Here is an 18324-nt window from a genome sequence, read left to right on the forward strand (position 1 = left end):
GCATCCTCTCTGCTGCCAACTGCTGAGTTTGAGGGGGGGGGGGGGGGTTGGTCCTCTCTGCAGCTGCAGGGGGAAGTACAGGATCTGGCAGAGGAGTTCTGTCCTCTCTGCTGCCATCTGCTGAGACAAGGTGGGGGCAGAGATGAGCGAGATGCAGCAGGAGAGGTGTAAGGGCCACATGAAATGGCCTGGAGGGCCTGATTCGGCCCGCGGGCCTTGTGTTTGACACCTTTGACCTAACCGATACTATACCCTGGGAGATGGGCACCCACAGGTATCATTAAAGGTTGACTGTAGTCCAGCTTTTTCAGGTAAATATAATGTACAATACTCAACTAACACAGCTACATTCACCAAACTCTCTTTTTTTTTTTTTATCTTTTCTAGGATATGCTCGGTCAGTCCTCTTGCATGCTGTCAACATATGCTGGCTGGGTGCTGGAGAACATCATCCCAAATAAAACCTTAATGCACGGCTCTGAATGTCAGGAGTACATGGATGTTTCTGATGGTCTCTCCTCAATTTTAGCACCAGCAGCTCCGGTCACCCCATTCCTTTCCCCAGTAGCAACTGACGAAAAGCAGGTGAGCCAAGTCAATGCTTTTGTTTTATTTCATGTATGGTGGACAATACATGTGTATAACTTGTTATCCTTGAACCATTTTCTAGGAAAAGCAGATCATTTTGGAACCCTGTAAAGACGTAGAACCTTTTTTAAGGTTGCCATCTGTCAAAATGTTGGCTGTGGAAACCAAGATTCACTTGTTTGAGGAGGAGCAGAAGATGAAGTCTAGGGTATGTTTCTATGTCAACCTTTTCAACACTGAGGAACCTTGAAATAAATTTCTAGTATTGGGGAACCCCTGCTACTTATTAAAAATCTACAACTCCTGACACATTAGTGTGACAGTCAGTGGGAAGAATGCTCCTTACTCTTGTCATCATTTGGAAGATTTACCCCCTTACAGAGAGCTAAAAGGAACAATGGTGTCATTGGGAACTTATCTGAGAGGCAGAAATTGCCCATTGTTCAAGGAACCCCCAGCAACCTCAGGAGGAACCCTGGTTGAGAACCCCTGATCTATGTGGTTTATGTATGAGGTTTCTGTTAGTGTAGATTGTTGGGAATTATGAAACCCTCTTTAACCACTTTTTAAGCCCCGGAAGGTTTTACCCCCTTATGACCAGGCCATTTTTTGTGATACGGCACTGCGTTACTTTAAAGCGGAGTTCCGGCCACAAAATCAACATAATCGATTTTGTGGCCACCCGCTTGCTCTTCTTCACCTGAAAAGGAATTGGATAGTTAGGATTTTTTTTTTTTTTTTTTACTCACCTTGTAATTGTAGAAAGAAATACTCACCTATTTTCCACTTCCTCCCTCTGTGGCCGCGGCCCGCGCCGTCACTTCCGGATTGCAATAATTCCTTGGAGCTGAACGTCATCGCTCCCAGGAATCAATGCGACGGCACCGGCCCCTCTCGTCACTTCCGGTGCGACACCGCATTCTCTGCTAAACAGCTTCTGGGCATGCCCATAAGCTGTGTAGGAATGCGACGCCGCACCGGAAGTGACGAGAGGGGCCAGTGCCGTCGCATTCTGGGAGAAGAAGACGCGGAAGAGGATGCAGAAGAGGATCGCACCGGCTTCAGCTGCCCACAACAGAGATGGCAACGCTGGAGAAGAAATTTTATAAGTGAGTATTTCTTCTTGCAGGTAAGTGCGAACCGGGACAGATCAGAGGCTAGCCATTGTGGAATGTACTAGCCCTGACTGTCCCGGGGGTATGTTCATTGAAAAAATGTTTTTGTGGCCGGAACTCCGCTTTAACTGACAATTGCGCGGACGTGCGACGCTGTACCCAAATGAAATTGATCTATAGTTTTCCCACAAATAGATCTTTCTTTTGGTGGTATTTGATCACCTCTGCGGTTTTCTATTTTTGCACTAAAATAAATATATATTTATATATATTTTTTTTTTTTCTTTTTGCTATAAAACATTCCCAATAAAAAAAAAAAAATGTAAAAAATCAAATGTTACATAGTTACATAGTTACATAGTTGGTGAGGTTGAAAAAAGACACAAGTCCATCCAGTTCAACCCATGTATTCATCAATTTAGGGCAATATGTATTCTGCTACATGTTTTTTGGTAAAAGAAAAGTGTATATTGATTAGTTTGCGTAGTTATAGCATCTACAAACTATGGGATAGATTTATGTACTTTTTTTTTTTATTTTCTTCGTTTTTACTGCGTTTTACTCGGAGTCCCCGCTGCCGAGCTGCAGACGTGAGACCGATGTAGAGCTACGTCAGTTCGCGCAGGAGGGCAATCTGCCGCAGTTTGCTGCAGGCGGTCCTTAAGAGGTTAAGGAAATGAATGGAAATCTCCCCAATTGGACACACATGTGGGGAAAAAAAAAATAGTTTGGGTTTATAACCAACATGAAAAAAAATGTTTTAGTTCTCTTTTGTCTTGTAGTTATAAAGGGGTTGAGGGTGAATCTTCCAATGTGGACTTTAGTTCTGCTGAGATTTCTTCTTCCTAACTGGGAACAGACAGCAAAAAAAAAAAAAGTAAAACTTTGAAAGTGGTTGAAACCCTTTCCCCCCCCCCCCTAGTCTTCAACCCTTTCCCCACTCTAGTCTTCAACCCTTTCCCCCACTCTAGTCTTCAACCCTTTCCCCACTCTAGTCTTCAACCCTTTCCCCACTCTAGTCTTCAACCCTTTCCTCCCTCTAGTCTTCAACCCTTTCCCCCCTCTAGTCTTCAACCCTTTCCCCCCTCTAGTCTTCAACCCTTTCCCCACTCTAGTCTTCAACCCTTTCCCCACTCTAGTCTTCAACCCTTTCCCCACTCTAGTCTTCAACCCTTTCCCCACTCTAGTCTTCAACCCTTTCCCCACTCTAGTCTTCAACCCTTTCCCCACTCTAGTCTTCAACCCTTTCCCCTACTCTAGTCTTCAACCCTTTCCCCCACTCTAGTCTTCAACCCTTTCCCCCACTCTAGTCTTCAACCCTTTCCCCCACTCTAGTCTTCAACCCTTTCCCCCACTCTAGTCTTCAACCCTTTCCCCCACTCTAGTCTTCAACCCTTTCCCCCACTCTAGTCTTCAACCCTTTCCCCACTCTAGTCTTCAACCCTTTCCCCACTCTAGTCTTCAACCCTTTCCTCCCTCTAGTCTTCAACCCTTTCCCCCACTCTAGTCTTCAACCCTTTCCCCCACTCTAGTCTTCAACCCTTTCCCCCACTCTAGTCTTCAACCCTTTCCCCCACTCTAGTCTTCAACCCTTTCCCCCACTCTAGTCTTCAACCCTTTCCCCCACTCTAGTCTTCAACCCTTTCCCCCACTCTAGTCTTCAACCCTTTCCCCACTCTAGTCTTCAACCCTTTCCTCCCTCTAGTCTTCAACCCTTTCCCCTACTCTAGTCTTCAACCCTTCCCCCCCTCTAGTCTTCAACCCTTTCCCCCCCCTCTAGTCTTCAACCCTTTCCCCCCCTCTATTCTTCAACCCTTTCCCCCCCCTCTATTCTTCAACCCTTTCCCCCCCCCTCTAGTCTTCAACCCTTTCCCCCCCTCTAGTCTTCAACCCTTTCCCCCCCCCTCTAGTCTTCAACCCTTTCCCCCCCTCTAGTCTTCAACCCTTCCCCCCCCCCTCTAGTCTTCAACCCTTTCCCCCCCTCTAGTCTTCAACCCTTTCCCCCCCTCTAGTCTTCAACCCTTTCCCCCCTCTAGTCTTCAACCCTTTCCCCCCTCTAGTCTTCAACCCTTTCCCCCCTCTAGTCTTCAACCCTTTCCCCCCTCTAGTCTTCAACCCTTTCCCCTACTCTAGTCTTCAACCCTTTCCCCCACTCTAGTCTTCAACCCTTTCCCCCACTCTAGTCTTCAACCCTTTCCCCCACTCTAGTCTTCAACCCTTTCCCCCACTCTAGTCTTCAACCCTTTCCCCCCCCCTCTAGTCTTCAACCCTTTCCCCCCCCCTCTAGTCTTCAACCCTTTCCCCCACTCTAGTCTTCAACCCTTTCCCCCCCTCTAGTCTTCAACCCTTTCCCCCCTCTAGTCTTCAACCCTTTCCCCCCCTCTAGTCTTCAACCCTTTCCCCCCTCTAGTCTTCAACCCTTTCCCCCCTCTAGTCTTCAACCCTTTCCCCCCTCTAGTCTTCAACCCTTTCCCCCCCTCTAGTCTTCAACCCTTTCCCCCCTCTAGTCTTCAACCCTTTCCCCCCCTCTAGTCTTCAACCCTTTCCCCCACTCTAGTCTTCATCAAAAAAGAAAAGTGTGGCTAGAGATTTTATTTTATTCTACTGTTTTCAGGAAGAACTGAACGCCCGCCTGGATTATGCTAATCGGTACAACAGGTCACTCGCAGAAAAGGCCGCAGAACAGTTCAAACGTTTTGAAGAGATGTTGGAATTGAAGAAGAGACAAGAAAAACAAGAACTGGAGGAACAGCTGGAGAGAGAGTGAGAAAAGACAGAACAATTATTCCATTCATGTAACGCCTTGTAATGACTTGTTTGCTTCATGGTATTGGTCTTTTTTTTTTTTTTTTTTTTTTCCAGCTCAAAGGAGGCCTTGGAACGACAAGAGAAATTAAAGGAGGAACATCGCCACAGGGCCAAGGTCAGATGATATTAAAGATTGTCACATGCTGGTGTGCTTCAAATACAGAAGGGTTTGCCTGGGACTGGTGCTGAATATTAGGACTTGCCTACCTTCTGATGTTGTGAAGGATTTGTAGATTTAGCAATGACAGTATTGCAGTAGAGCTGCTCCTCAAAGCTGAGTTCACCCAAAACTGGATCTCCCACTGATCTGCTACCAACCCCCCCCCCCCCCCCTCCGGTACCCACATTTGGCAGATTGTCTTTGACAGGTACCCTTGCCCACTTCAGGGGGACAGCACTGCGCCGCTGTCCCTCGGAGGTTCACTCCTTCCCCTGCCACCAGGGAAATAAGAAAGCGCAGCACGCTTCGCGCATGCGCAGTAGGGAATCGGCTGTGAAACCGAAAGGCTTCACTGCCAGTTTCCCTCACAACAAATGGCTGCGGCTGCACCTGGCAGCCGATGGGAAAATCGGCTAGGGTGCTGTCATTGCGGGTTCCCTGGACAGGTAATGGCACTTTTCCACTGCAAGTATTGGCTCGGCTCTACTCGGCCCTGCTTGGCCCGGTTTGCTTTTCCACTGCTGGTATCGCATGGTACAGTGTTGGAACGGTTCGGTACGGTACGGTATGGTTTGCTTTTCCACTAAAGTAGTACTAAAGTTAAGTGGGTGGGTTAACAACAATTCTCTAACCAATCAGTGGCTAGTAGTGACTGCATGCAAAGGATTGTGGGATATGGTACCGGGTATGGTACCTCTTGGAACCACAATCGAGGTGGTACTGTTTTAGAGAGCCGTACAGTTCGGTTCCATGCAGTGGAAAAGCGCCACCGTACCGAACGTTCCTACACCATACTGTGCGGTACCAGCAGTGGAAAAGCACAAAAGCGAGCCGAACCGTTCGGTTCCATGCAGTGGAAAAGCACCGCCGTACCGAACCGTTCCTACACCGTATCATGCGGTACCAGCAGTGGAAAAGCACAAAAGCGAGCCGAACCGTTCGGTTCCATGCAGTGGAAAAGCGCCGCTGTACCGTACCGAACCGTTCCTACAGTGTATCATGCGGTACCAGCAGTGGAAAAGCACAAAAGCGAGCCAAACCGTTCGGTTCCATGCAGTGGAAAAGCGCCATAAGTGTCTATATATTAAAAGTCAGCAGCTACAGTATTTGTAGCTGCTGACTTTTAATTTTGATTTCCCCAGCTGGATCACTACTTTAACCACTTGACCTCTGAAAGATTTACCCCCCCTTCATGACCAGGCTATATTTTGCGAAATGGCTCTGCGTTATTTTAACTGACAATTGCGCATGCATGTGTCATTGTCATGCATGTGAAACTTTGTCCTTTTTTCTCATAAATAGAGCTTTCTTTTGGGGGTATTTGATCAAAAACAAAACTATTTTTTACTTTCTGCTATAAAACACATCCAGTAAAAACAAGATGGGTATTTAGAAAATATATATATATATATATATATATATTGAAATGGCGCCTCTAGTGATGAACCAATTCAGTGTCCGTGAAGACATCAGCCGTCAATTTTGGTAAATACCAAACCTAGATAAATTAATTATTTTTTGAGTAGCTGTACAATGGTGGCATTTATGTAGTCTCCTAAAGTGCTACGTGCTAATCTAGAAAATCATAATGTATCCAATTGTACAACCAAGCCAAGATATGCAACCATCAATATAAGATATGCAACCATCCATATAAAAATCAGTTTTAAAAGTCCATACCAATGACCAAATCTTCAAATCGCCAAAAGTGACAAGTGCTCAGTAATCTTCTTTATATAAGGTGCTTGAACGTGGTTCTCCTCCACCTGTGAAAAAAGGGGCCACTCACCAAATGGCTTAGGGCCTCCAGGACCCAGCTCGCTTTGTTTTATGATCAGTAGAGATAGCCTCCATTGGGAAATAACCAAATCACTGAATTGCCCCCCTGGGTTGGTAATAATAAAAAGGGAACCCTACTAAAAAACTGCATTGAAAAAAGTAAAAGTTCTGCCCCGGCCTCTGAGGAACACTTCCCGATCTTCGGACATCGCCTTTGAAGAAGACAGATCACACACAGCTAACCAAAGCAGTCTATCCAGACGATGCAAATTCCATACTTCCTGATTTTAAAACTGATTTTTATGTTGATGGTTGCATATTTTATATTGATGGCTGAATATCTTATTTTGGTTGCACAATAGGATACATTTTTATTTTTCGAGTAGCACTTCTGGAGACTCCATCCACGCCTCAAAAAGCACATTGCCTCAAAAAATAATTCACACATCAAATACAAAATTGAAAAAAATCGAATTTCTTCATAAATTTTGCCCTATACAGTATCTCACAAAAGTGAGTACACCCCTCACGTTTTTGTAAAAATGTTATTATAATATCTTTTCATGTGACAACACTGAAGAAATGACACTTTGCTACAATGTAAAGTAGTGAGTGTACAGCTTGTATAACAGTGTAAATTTGCTGTCCCCTCAAAATAACTCAACACAGCCATTAATGTCTAAACCGCTGGCAACAAAAGTGAGTACACCCCTAAGTGAAGATGTCCAAATTGGGCCCAAAGTGTCAATATTTTGTGTGGCCACCATTATTTTCCAGCATTGCCTTAACCCTCTTGGGCATGGAGTTCACCAGAGCTTCACAGGTTGCCACTGGAGTCCTCTTCCACTCCTCCATGACGATATCACGGAGCTGGTGGATGTTGGAGACCTTGTGCTCCACCACCTTCCGTTTGAGGATGCCCCACAGATGCTCAATAGGGTTTAGGTCTGGAGACATGCTTGGCCAGTCCATCACCTTTACCCTCAGCTTCTTTAGCAAGGCAGTGGTTGTCTTGGAGGTGTGTTTGGGGTCGTTATCATGTTGGAATTCTGCCCTGTGGCCCAGTCTCCGAAGAGAGAGGATCATTCTCTGCTTCAGTATGTCACAGTACATGTTGGCATTCATGGTTTCCTCAATGAACTGTAGCTCACCAGTAGCACTCATGCAGCTCCAGACCATGACACTCCCACCACCATGCTTGACTGTAGGCAAGACACGCTGGTCTTCAACCTCTGCAGCAATGCTGGCAGCACTCATACGTCTATTTCCCAAAGACAACCTCTGAACATGACACTGAGCACGTGCAACTCAACTTTTTTTGTACAGCAATCACTGCTTGCAGGAAGCAAGGTAGCATGGGATATGTAGTCTTTAGATATTTAAAGCAGAACTAGAGGAGAATCTGCAAAGCATGCAGGGAATCAAGTAAGTTGTGTAAAGAGGCAGACAGGCAGAATTCACAACATGAAAGGAGATTTTCCATGTAAGCTTATATTGGATTATCAAACATAACTGTTTTGTTAGAACAATGATGAGGATATTAAATATAAGTGTATGCTGTGACCATATAACTCCTTTAAAGTTTTGATGGTTATCAAGTAGCTTTACATTAACGTTAATATGTTGCAAAGTTTCTTACTTGGAGATTCTGCCAATAAGCGTAATTCTTGTTCTTGTTTCAGAATGACGACTCTAAGGCACGGTCTTGCAATTATTAGCAGTGTTGTCAACTTACTACCAGTCCTAAGGCTTAGCATTGTTTGCCTGCAACAGTAAATGCCGTTACTGGCAGAATTCCCAGGTTTGCAACAAAAACAATTTTCATAAAGTGGTTGTAAAGGCAGAAGGTTTTTTTTTATCTTAATGCGTTCTATGCATTAGGATAAGAACCCTTCTGTGTGCAGCAGCCCCCCTAATACTTACCTGAGCCCCCTCTCTATCTAGCAATGTCCACAAGTGCTTCAGCCATCCAGGACTCTCTCACCTGATTGGCTGAGACACAGCAGCAGCGCCATTGTCTCTTACTGCTGTCAATCAAACTCAGCCTATCGGGAGAGAGAGGGGCAGGGCCGAATGGCAGCTCCGTTTCTGAAGGACACAAGGAGCTGCAGTTTGGCTTTGGCAGGCTGCTTGCTGTGGGGGCACTCAAGAAGAGGGAGGGGCTAGGGACCCCAGAAGAGGAGGATCAGGACTGCCCTGTGCAAAACCACTGCACAAAGGAGGGAAGTATAGCATGCTTATTTTAATAGGGGGAAAAACAAGACTTTACAATCACTTAAAGAATACTAGAGATGAAGAGCCTAAGTGCTACCTGTGAAGTAAATGAAAATGATAATGGAGAATAATCAGAAAGGGAAAAAGCTGCCAATTTGTAGTGTCACCACATACTAGAAAATAAATAATGCTAATAAATCGGTGCGAATTTCAGATAAATAAGCTCCTAAACAAATGAATCAATATTATAATAAATGTATAACAAATGTGATGTGCAAAATTCAAATCCATTTAAGCCAAAAAGGCAAAAATATATAAATCCAAAATATAAAGTCCGTATAAAGTGCAAGTGCAAATGATGCAAGAAACTGTGAGACAATAGCTTATTTGAATCATAAAAAATGATAACCCTCGCTAGGAGTTAAATGTGTTTAAATAAAAAAATAGTGGCAAATTGTGTGTACTGCAGCTGCTGCCCACAAAGTTAAAAAAACTCAGAGTAATGAATATGCCAAAAAGCAGCGCTTGCAATGACGGTGAAATATGAACACTTAGATATGAATAACATAAATACATAAACAATAAAGTGCAATAGTGCTGAATTGAATCATACGGAAGTGTATAAAGTGCAATAGTGCTGAATTGAATCATACGGAAGTGTATAAAGTGCAATAGTGCTGAATTGAATCATAAGGAAGTGTATAAAGTGCAATAGTGCTGAATTGAATCATACGGAAGTGTAAAAAGTGCAATAGTGCTGAATTGAATCATAAGGAAGTGTATAAAGTGCAATAGTGCTGAATTGAATCATATGGAAGTGTATAAAGTGTGATAGTGCTGGATAGAATCATACGGAAGTGTATAAAGTGCGATAGTGCTGAATAGAATCATACGGAAGTGTATAAAGTGCATAAAGCTGAATAGAATCATACGGAAGTGTATAAAGTGCAATAGTGCTGAATTGAATCATACGGAAGTGTATAAAGTGTGATAGTGCTGTATTGAATCATACGGAAGTGTATAAAGTGTGATAGTGCTGAATTGAATCATACGGAAGTGTATAAAGTGCAATAGTGCTGAATAGAATCATACGGAAGTGTATAAAGTGCAATAGTGCTGAATAGAATCATACGGAAGTTTATAAAGTGCGATAGTGCTGAATTGAATCATACGGAAGTGTATAAAGTGCATAAAGCTGAATAGAATCATACGGAAGTGTATAAAGTGCAATAGTGCTGAATTGAATCATACGGAAGTGTATAAAGTGTGATAGTGCTGTATTGAATCATACGGAAGTGTATAAAGTGTGATAGTGCTGAATTGAATCATACGGAAGTGTATAAAGTGCAATAGTGCTGAATAGAATCATACGGAAGTTTATAAAGTGCAATATTGCTGAATAGAATCATACTGAAGTGTATAAAGTGCGATAGTGCTGAACTGAATCATACGGAAGTGTATAAAGTGCAATAGTGCTGAATTGAATCATACGGAAGTGTATAAAGTGCAATAGTGCTGTATTGAATCATACGGAAGTGTATAAAGTGCAATAGTGCTGAATTGAATCATACGGAAGTGTATAAAGTGCAGTAGTGCTGAATTCAATCATACGGAAGTGTATAAAGTGCAATAGTGCTGAATCAAAACTTTATTAAATACAATGGAACTGAGCCAAAATAAGGTGATCAATATAGGTGCAAACAGTATCGATGTCCAGTGTAGCAATTCACAAAATTACTCAAATTGATAGTCTCTTAACTAGGTGCACTGGTGCTCAATAAAGTGCTGATACCTAATACACACAGTGGAAGGTGCCTCGGGTCCCCCTAAGAGAATCCACTCACCAGAACCAGTGGGTCAAATGAGCCTGAGAGCTGTTTGGACCTGTAGTTCTCCAACCAGGAAACTCTGAGGTCACTCAAAAAAGGAATGAACTAACATAGTAAAGCCCGTAAAAAGTTTATTTAATTCAAATGGTTAAAAGTACTCACAAGCAGTAAGAAATATTGGGCATGTAAACAATATAATATCCACTTGAACAACTCCTTCCTGGAATGCAGCCGGCGCGTTCCACGGAATCCAGGAAGTGACGTCTAGTGGTAGCCGTTTGCCGGAAGTGTGACGCGTTTCGTCCGCCTCCAGGAGGCGTTCTCAAAAACCTTTGATAACCGAAAATAGATTATCTGAAATTAGCGATAATTTATTTGCATTATTTACTTTAAGAATTCTGTCTACAGTGAGGTGTGATGCTAAACCTACTGGAAAATAGATTCAGGGTTTACGAAACAAATTATTTGTGCTGAACATTCAATGTAATGCAAACTTTTTTTTTTTTTTTTTCCCTGAAGCTGACATCTAATATTCCATTAATCACGCTATGTTAACACCTTTCCATTGTACACATACAGCTTCTAACTTTGAAGTTACGTGAAGCGGAACATCAGCGCCAGCAGGAGCTAGAGCGCACCCGCCAAGAAGAAGGTCGGGAAAGGATGCGCCGGTTGTGTGCGCTTCAGCAGGAAGCTCTACTGCTCATCCAGAAGATTGAAATCGACCAGAAGCTCCAAGAGACGTTGCGCGTAGACTTGTCTTTGTTTAGCAAGCGTGGGAACCAGATATGTGGAAATCTGTCCAACGTTGTTCGCTCCAGCAGTGAGGTAATGCACATTGTTCCCTGGCAAAATGGTGTTTTTACACATTTGTAAAGGTGGCCTCTTTTTTTTTTTTTTCTTTTTTTTTTTTTTTTTTCATAGCCGCTAGCAGTAATCCTTGTTTTCTGCCGACCAGGAAGGCTCCCTTCACCCCCCCCCCCCCAGCCGCCAGAATATAATAGCGCTGCAGGAAGCATTCCCCCCCCCATGCTTTCAAAAGCTTGTTTTCCATTAAAGAGCTTAGGTAGAAGCAGATAGGACAGAAGAGGGTATTGCTTTAACAGCTCACTTGACTGAAAAATGCCTATACTATCATGTCGGGGGCTGTACACATAGTCCATATAGTAAGCATGATGGTCCGGTGTCTACAAACCTTTGGCCTTATTGTTTTATGCTATGACCATGCTCTACCCCACATCCCCTTTACTTACATTTTTATTTAGTCCCATTTCTTTCTGCACCACAGGGCCAATTCCCTTCTCAGGATGATGTCATTTTTGGTGAGCGTTCTGTGCAAGAGTTGAAGGTCCTGCTCAGGGACATGGAGAAGGAGGTGGCAGCAGCACAGGGGAGATACAAAGCTGCTGAGGAAAAAGCCACCAAACAAAAGCAGAAAGAGGCTCAACAGCAGCAGCAACAAGCAAAGGCCCAAGCCTCTGGTCCAACTCAGGAGAAGACACAGGACACGAAAGAAGGTGACCGATTATGCCCTTACATTTGTAACTGTCTAAAATGGTTTCCATCATAAGGTGGAGTAGATGTATAACCGTTTAGGGTCTAACGGCCCAAATGTTTTTAAATACAGGCAGATGGTTCTGCCAGATAATTCTGAAGGCTCTAGAAGTAGCCAGCATTTGACCAGAACAAATGTTTTTCTCTTCTATCTTCTTGTAGAAGTGTAGTAGCCATTGCTTCTGCCCTCCCTGGGACGATTGCAAGTATACATATGCCCTAATATTGGCTTTATGTAACTTGCGTGTTATGGGGGAAAATTGGGAACTTTACAAACAAAGATTGTAAATACAAGCTACAATCTTACATTTACATTGGAGACCTTGTCACTTTACGAAAATTGAAAGCTGCTGTCAAGTATAAAGTGCAGGAACTGAGATGGTGAGATGCTGGTTTTGATTGGGCAGAGCTTCAACAATTCTGTGTCAGAGCTTGCTCCTGACCCCCTGATCATTCTTACTGGCCTATCTTTATGATGGGCTACCTAACTAGCTAATAGATGTGGAAGAAGGGAAGAAGCCAGCTCTTAGTGATTATAAAGGGTGAAGGTTTTTTACCTTCATGCATTCTATACTGTTCCTGATGTCCTCGCAACTAGAGCAGGTCTGTGGGCATTATGACATCCGGAACAGTCCACCACACAAGACCGCTAGACCATGGGGGACAGGAGCCACAGGGACTGGGCTTACGGTGGTAGTATTGCAGTTTTAGTTAAGTACATTGCTGTTTTTTAATTCCCTAGACCAGGGCTCGACAAACCCTGGGCGCCAGGTTGCATTTGCAACTAGAATTAGCGGCCTGGCGCCTGGGTTACACTGCCGGAGGGGTCTTATCGCCAGGCATCCCAGGTCTCCTACGAGGTGTGGGAGTCTCCCGTATTTGGGCTGCAGCTCCCACACCTCGCTGGAGACTTGGGATGTCAGGTGAAAGAACGGTGTCTGTCAGCTGTGACAGAATGGAGTTGATGCTTCCTGCGTAGTTCCAGCTCCGTCCTGTCACAGGCGGAGTGATATCAAATGCACTCTGCCTGTGACAGGAGAGAGACGGGAGCATCGGCTCTGTATGCTTCCTCCAGCGCCCCTCAGTGATTCTCTGCCAGCATTTCCCACCATCAGCAAGTCACATGTGCAACTGGGGTGCAACTAGCCCCCAACACATAAATGTAAATATCCCAGCATGTGCAGTGTTTTTTGACTCCTACCACCATGACCACTTCAAATCACTGAAGTGGTCATGGTGGTTGGAGTGTTCCTTTATTATCTCTCAGAAGAAGTAAACAAAGTACACACGGGTCGAATGCCGGGCAGCATCAGCCGGTTCAATAAAAACTGGCTGCCATTGGACCCGTGTGTATGGCAGCCGGTCCGACAGAAGTCGGCCATCGGCATGCGCGAAAAATAACTTGGCTCCTAATTTTTATAGCTGGCTTCTAGATTTCAAACAAATTTGCCAAGCCCTGCCCTAGACAAAAAGGAGCAGTTGACCCGTGCAGTGCGGGCACAGCCCTACTGCATGGGAAAACTATTTTTTTGCCTGGAGTTGGGGTTTAAAGTAACACTGACCTTGCCTAAAAAGACCCCATGTTGATAAGATTGCTGAAGTGACACTTTGTGGTGAGGAAAGTACCTGTGTTGGTCCTAAAGTGATACTAAACTTAAAGTGCATACATTTTATTCAAGTATGTACTCTTAACTCAAAGAACAAATTCTGTTGCTCTCAGTTTCTTTCAGAATCTTCAAATTTTTATTTTTTTTGCTGCTGTTGTCCCACTATGTAGGAATGTAGCCACCCTCTTTCTCGTTCCAGAGATGGACTACGAACTAAAGACTATGAGATTTGTACATCACTGCAACTACCATGCACTGCTCATTTCAAACGGGAGTGAGAGGGGGGGGGGGATAAAGGTTTTGGGGCTCACGGTGAACAAGCAAGGAGGCAGAAAAAGTAAAAAAAATGATTTAATTTAAAATGGATTACATGGCCATTAAAGCGGAGCTCGTCTCTTAAGTGAAAATTTAAGTCAGCAGCTACAAAAAGTATAGCTGCTGACCATTATTAAAGGACTTCGGAAAACAGTCTCTTGTCATTGTTTACACTATACTGCCTTTTTTGAGGTGAATGGGTAAGGGTACAATGTACCCCCATACTCATTCAGATGGGGGGGGGGGGCTTGTTAAATGGGGCTTCCAGATTCCGACAAGCCACCTGCCTGCAGACCCCTACAACCACCGCCCAGGGTTGTCGGGAAGAGGCCCTTGTCCCCATCAACAAGCACCCACCCCTCCCTATATTAAGGGCGTGTGCCCTAGTATGGTCAAGGATTAGGGGGGGCGCTTGCTCGTCCCCTCCCCTTTCCTTACCTGCCGGGCTGCATGCTTGGATAAGGGTCTGGTACGGACTTTGGGGGGGACTCCATGCAGTTTTTTTTTTTTTTTTTTAGGGGTTTAGTTAAAAAATCAGCACACCGAACGGTACTTACTATCAATAAGAAGTGTCCCATGTGTTGATGGCTGCTACCTTAGTTGAAATCCCCTGAACCCACGCTTCAGTAATCTTCTGGTGCCAGGGAGGAGGTTTATAGAGAAGAGGGACCGGTCTACTGGCACTCCTCAAGAGTGCAAATATGCCCTTCCTTTCTGCCCACCTCCTCCACTCTTAGAAGTGGTACTACAGCTTCCATGAAGGAAAAGCCACCTATGAATGGAGTATACCTATTAATGAAAGGTCCACCTCTTCTGTTCGTGGATGGCTTTTCCTTCATGAAAGCTTTAGTACGGCTTCTTTGAATGGAGGAGGTGGGCAGAAAGGGCAGGCATAATCAGCATCAGCACTTTTGAGTGCCTGTCACAGATCCCTTGGCTCAATTAACCCGCACAGTACCAGAAGATTACAGCTGCGGGGATAGTGGGGTTCAGAGGAATTTCAAGTAAAACATCAGCCAACAGCACAAGTGACACTTTGCATTGATAGAAAGTACTGTCCCTTGGGCTGATTAAAAAAAAAAGTTTAACTAGACGTAACCTTTAAAGTAGTGTAAAGGCTGAAGGTTTTTCTATAATATGCATGAAGGTGAAACTCCCCCTTCAGCCCCCCTAAACCTCACCTGAGCCCCTTGTCAATCCAGCGATGTATACAGAAGCTTTGGCTGTCCCCGGGACTCCCTCTCCTCATTGGCTGAGACACAGAAACGGGAACCATTGGCTCAAACTGCTGTCAATCGCAGCCAGTGATAAGAGAGCAAAGAAGCAGGGCTGAGCCCCAGCTCTGTGTGTCATATGGACGCATATGCGAGGCTCAGGAGCGAGCACTTATTGCCCCATAGTAAGTGGCTTGCTTGCTATTGGGGGCACTGGTCGGGGGGGAAGAGCCAGGAGCGCCAGCGGGGGATCTGAGAAGAGGAGGATCAGGGCTGCTCTGTGCAAAACCATTACACAGAGCAGGTAAGTATGAATATGTACAGTATTTTTGTGTCAAAAGAGAAAAATAAAATATTAAAAATAGTTTTTATAAGTGTGAACTTCTCTTTCCCTAAACGTCTTTCAGGACAGCAACTTGAGAGATGGCTCCTCCCACATGCCAACAGGAAACACCAATTCCACCAATCCTTTAAAAGGAGGCTTCTCCCCACAGCTCCTCAGTTTTTGTTTCCTCCGGCCAAGGAACACCTAAGTAGGGAGTCAGGGGCTCTTAAGGTACTGTCCTGAGACCAGGCTCCCTGCCTCCACCATACCTTATAATTTTTCTTTGGAGAGTCCCTTCCTCCCATTCGCACGAATGTTAGTGCTGTATGGGCTCTCTCTTCCCCTTCAGTGCTTGGAGAGAGCCGGTACTGCCCATGAAGTGCAGGTCCTGGGTGGCGGCAGCTGACGGTGGATTCCTTTTTTCTTTTACTCGGCAGTCTATTCAAGATTGCTGCCGCATTTGTGGATACGAGTAGTGTCTCGCCCGGCCGGAAGTGAGGTATCCGGCGAGGGATAGCCATCAATGAATGCTGCAAATGCCGCTATGGACGTGTGGTGTTTGTGTGCTTACCTTTTATTGTGGGGGTCTCTTTCCTTCCCACCCCCCCTGGTGGCCTGTCTGGGCACATGGAATTTTTTCATATACTTCGTGTGCACCTGGGTGACCCTGAGAGTATTAGGATGGCGCCCATTTTTTTTTTTCTTTCTTTATGGCAGGCTATGAGTGCTGACCTGATTAAAAGGAAATGTCCATCATGCAAGGCGAAGTTACCTGAAGGTTGGAAGAAAGCACTTTGTCAGACATGCATGGACTCCCAGGTTAAAGAGGAAGCTTCTGCGACATGCAGCTATTTAATCGCATTGGTTAGGAAGGAGCTGGATGCTACTATACAATCCTTTCGCACCATCAAGATATAAACTGTCTTTGGAACAAGTGGCTAGTTTGTTAAAGGCAGTTTGTTTGTTTTTTAGGCATGGGAGAAGAGAAAAAGGTATTATCCCTGCATGATAGAATGTATGCAGGTCTGCGTGAGCCTAAAAGTCGCACAGTGCATTCAACCGTCTCGGAAGCTAGTAAAAAATAGTGAGCAGAACCGGAGAGAAAATCCTTTTTCCCTAAGGCTCATAAAAGGCGTTTTCCTTTTGATGAGAACCCAGAGGCACTTTAGAATAAAGTACCCAAACTTGATGCAGCTTTCCCCAAGTTTCTAGATCAACTGACCTGGCATTTGAAGACATGGGAATACTAAAAGATCCCATGGACAAAACAATGGATCAGCAGCTTAAAAAAAGCTTGGCAATCCATCATGGGCAATCTCAAACTGGGTATGTGGTCACTTGTGTATCCAGGAACCTGGAGTACTGGGTTAACCAACTCAAAACCCTTTTATCTGCCCCTCGAATCTTTACGAAGATAATGGCAGAAAGCCTGGCTCCCTTACGCCTTCAGGGAGTCTCAGTGATCCCATATCTGGATGACATCCTCTTCTTTGCTCCTTCCAGGGAAACATTGCAAGAAGACCTGATCAAGGCCCGCAGTCACTTAGAAACCTTGGGTTGGATTGTAAATCTTCAAAAGTCAAACTTCTCTCCAGCTCAGCTGGTACAGTTTCTGGGCTACCAGATAAGTTCAATAGAACAGAGAATCTTCCTCCCAGAAGAAAAGAAAAACAAGATCCAGAATGTAGTAGCTATGCTACAGTCAAATCAGGAGTTCTCGGTCAGAAGGGTCATGTCTGCTCTGGGAACCCTAACCTCGACTATACCAGCCATTTAATGGGCAAGAATCCATTTCAGGCCACTCCAAAGTTACCTGCTGAGGGTTTGGGATCACAATCCAAAGACTCTAGAAGCAAAAGTAAAAATCCCCATCAAGGTCAAAAGGACCCTCTGGTGGTGAAGAAATCAAGCAACTTTGTCAAGTTGCTTACTATGAACCTTCCCGGTCGAAAGAGTGACAACAGATGCCAGCATGTGGGGATGGAGAGCCCACTGGAATCAGAATGTGGCACAAGGTGTTTGGTCCCAGGCTGAGGCAATGAAGTCTTCAAACTGGAGAGAGTTAAAAGCAGTCGCTTTGGCTGCCTTCTTTTCAAACCTCCAGGGATCACATTTGCAGATCTTATCAGACAATGCCAAGGCGGTGGCTTATTTAAATGGGGGCACAAGAAGCAGAACCCTTCAGTTGCTGTCGACCGAAATCCTGGAGTGGGCAGAAAGTCACTTAACTTCCTTATCAGCAGTCCATCTCAAAGGCACGTTAAACAAGGTGGCTGACATTTTGAGCAGACGGAAGATTCGGGAAGCAGCTTGGAGCCTGAATCCAGAAGTCTTTGCATTTATTCCCAGGACTTGAGGCCGTCCAGAAGTAGACTTATTTGAGTCAAGAGAAAATGCAAAGCTCCCTCATTTCTTTTCTTTCCACAGAGACGGCGGTTCCCTGGGAATAGATGCCTTAGCGCACCCTTGGAACTTTCTGCTTTCTGAAAGAAAGAACGTCGCTGATTTGGATTGCCCCATTTTGGCCAAAGAGAGCTTGGTTCTCAACTATTCTACAGTTGGCAGTCAAACCATTTTTGCAGCTCCCTCTTCAACGGGATTTGCTGATTCAAGGCCCAGTTTGTCACCCGGATGTGTCCAAGCTAAACCTCGCCGCCTGGTATCTGAGGAACAGTTATTAAGAAATAAAGAACTTTCAAAACCTCTAGTGACCACTTTGCTTTCTAGTAGGAAGAAAATTACTAGGTCCATCTATGCTAAAGTTTGGAAAACCTACAATACTTGGTGTCATTCAACGAATCAAACCTTGGAAGATA

At 44.6% G+C, this 18324-nt stretch overlaps 1 protein-coding gene across 1 annotated transcript in view; it reads left to right on the forward strand.

Moving 5' to 3' along the window:
- Positions 1 to 18324, forward strand: part of GLE1 (GLE1 RNA export mediator) — a gene marked incomplete at both ends in the record, with an annotated part of 54658 nt that overhangs the window by 5297 nt on the left and 31037 nt on the right. Inside the window, 6 exons of the mRNA XM_082264240.1 lie at positions 388 to 585; positions 671 to 796; positions 4318 to 4466; positions 4566 to 4626; positions 11073 to 11321; positions 11782 to 12010. Of these exons, the coding sequence (XP_082120366.1) occupies positions 388 to 585; positions 671 to 796; positions 4318 to 4466; positions 4566 to 4626; positions 11073 to 11321; positions 11782 to 12010 (1012 nt within the window). The remainder of the gene's footprint in view (positions 1 to 387; positions 586 to 670; positions 797 to 4317; positions 4467 to 4565; positions 4627 to 11072; positions 11322 to 11781; positions 12011 to 18324) is intronic.

Source organism: Pelophylax lessonae (genome assembly GCF_965119305.1).
Source record: "Pelophylax lessonae genome assembly, chromosome: 7".
In the NCBI taxonomy this organism is placed as follows: domain Eukaryota; kingdom Metazoa; phylum Chordata; class Amphibia; order Anura; family Ranidae; genus Pelophylax; species Pelophylax lessonae.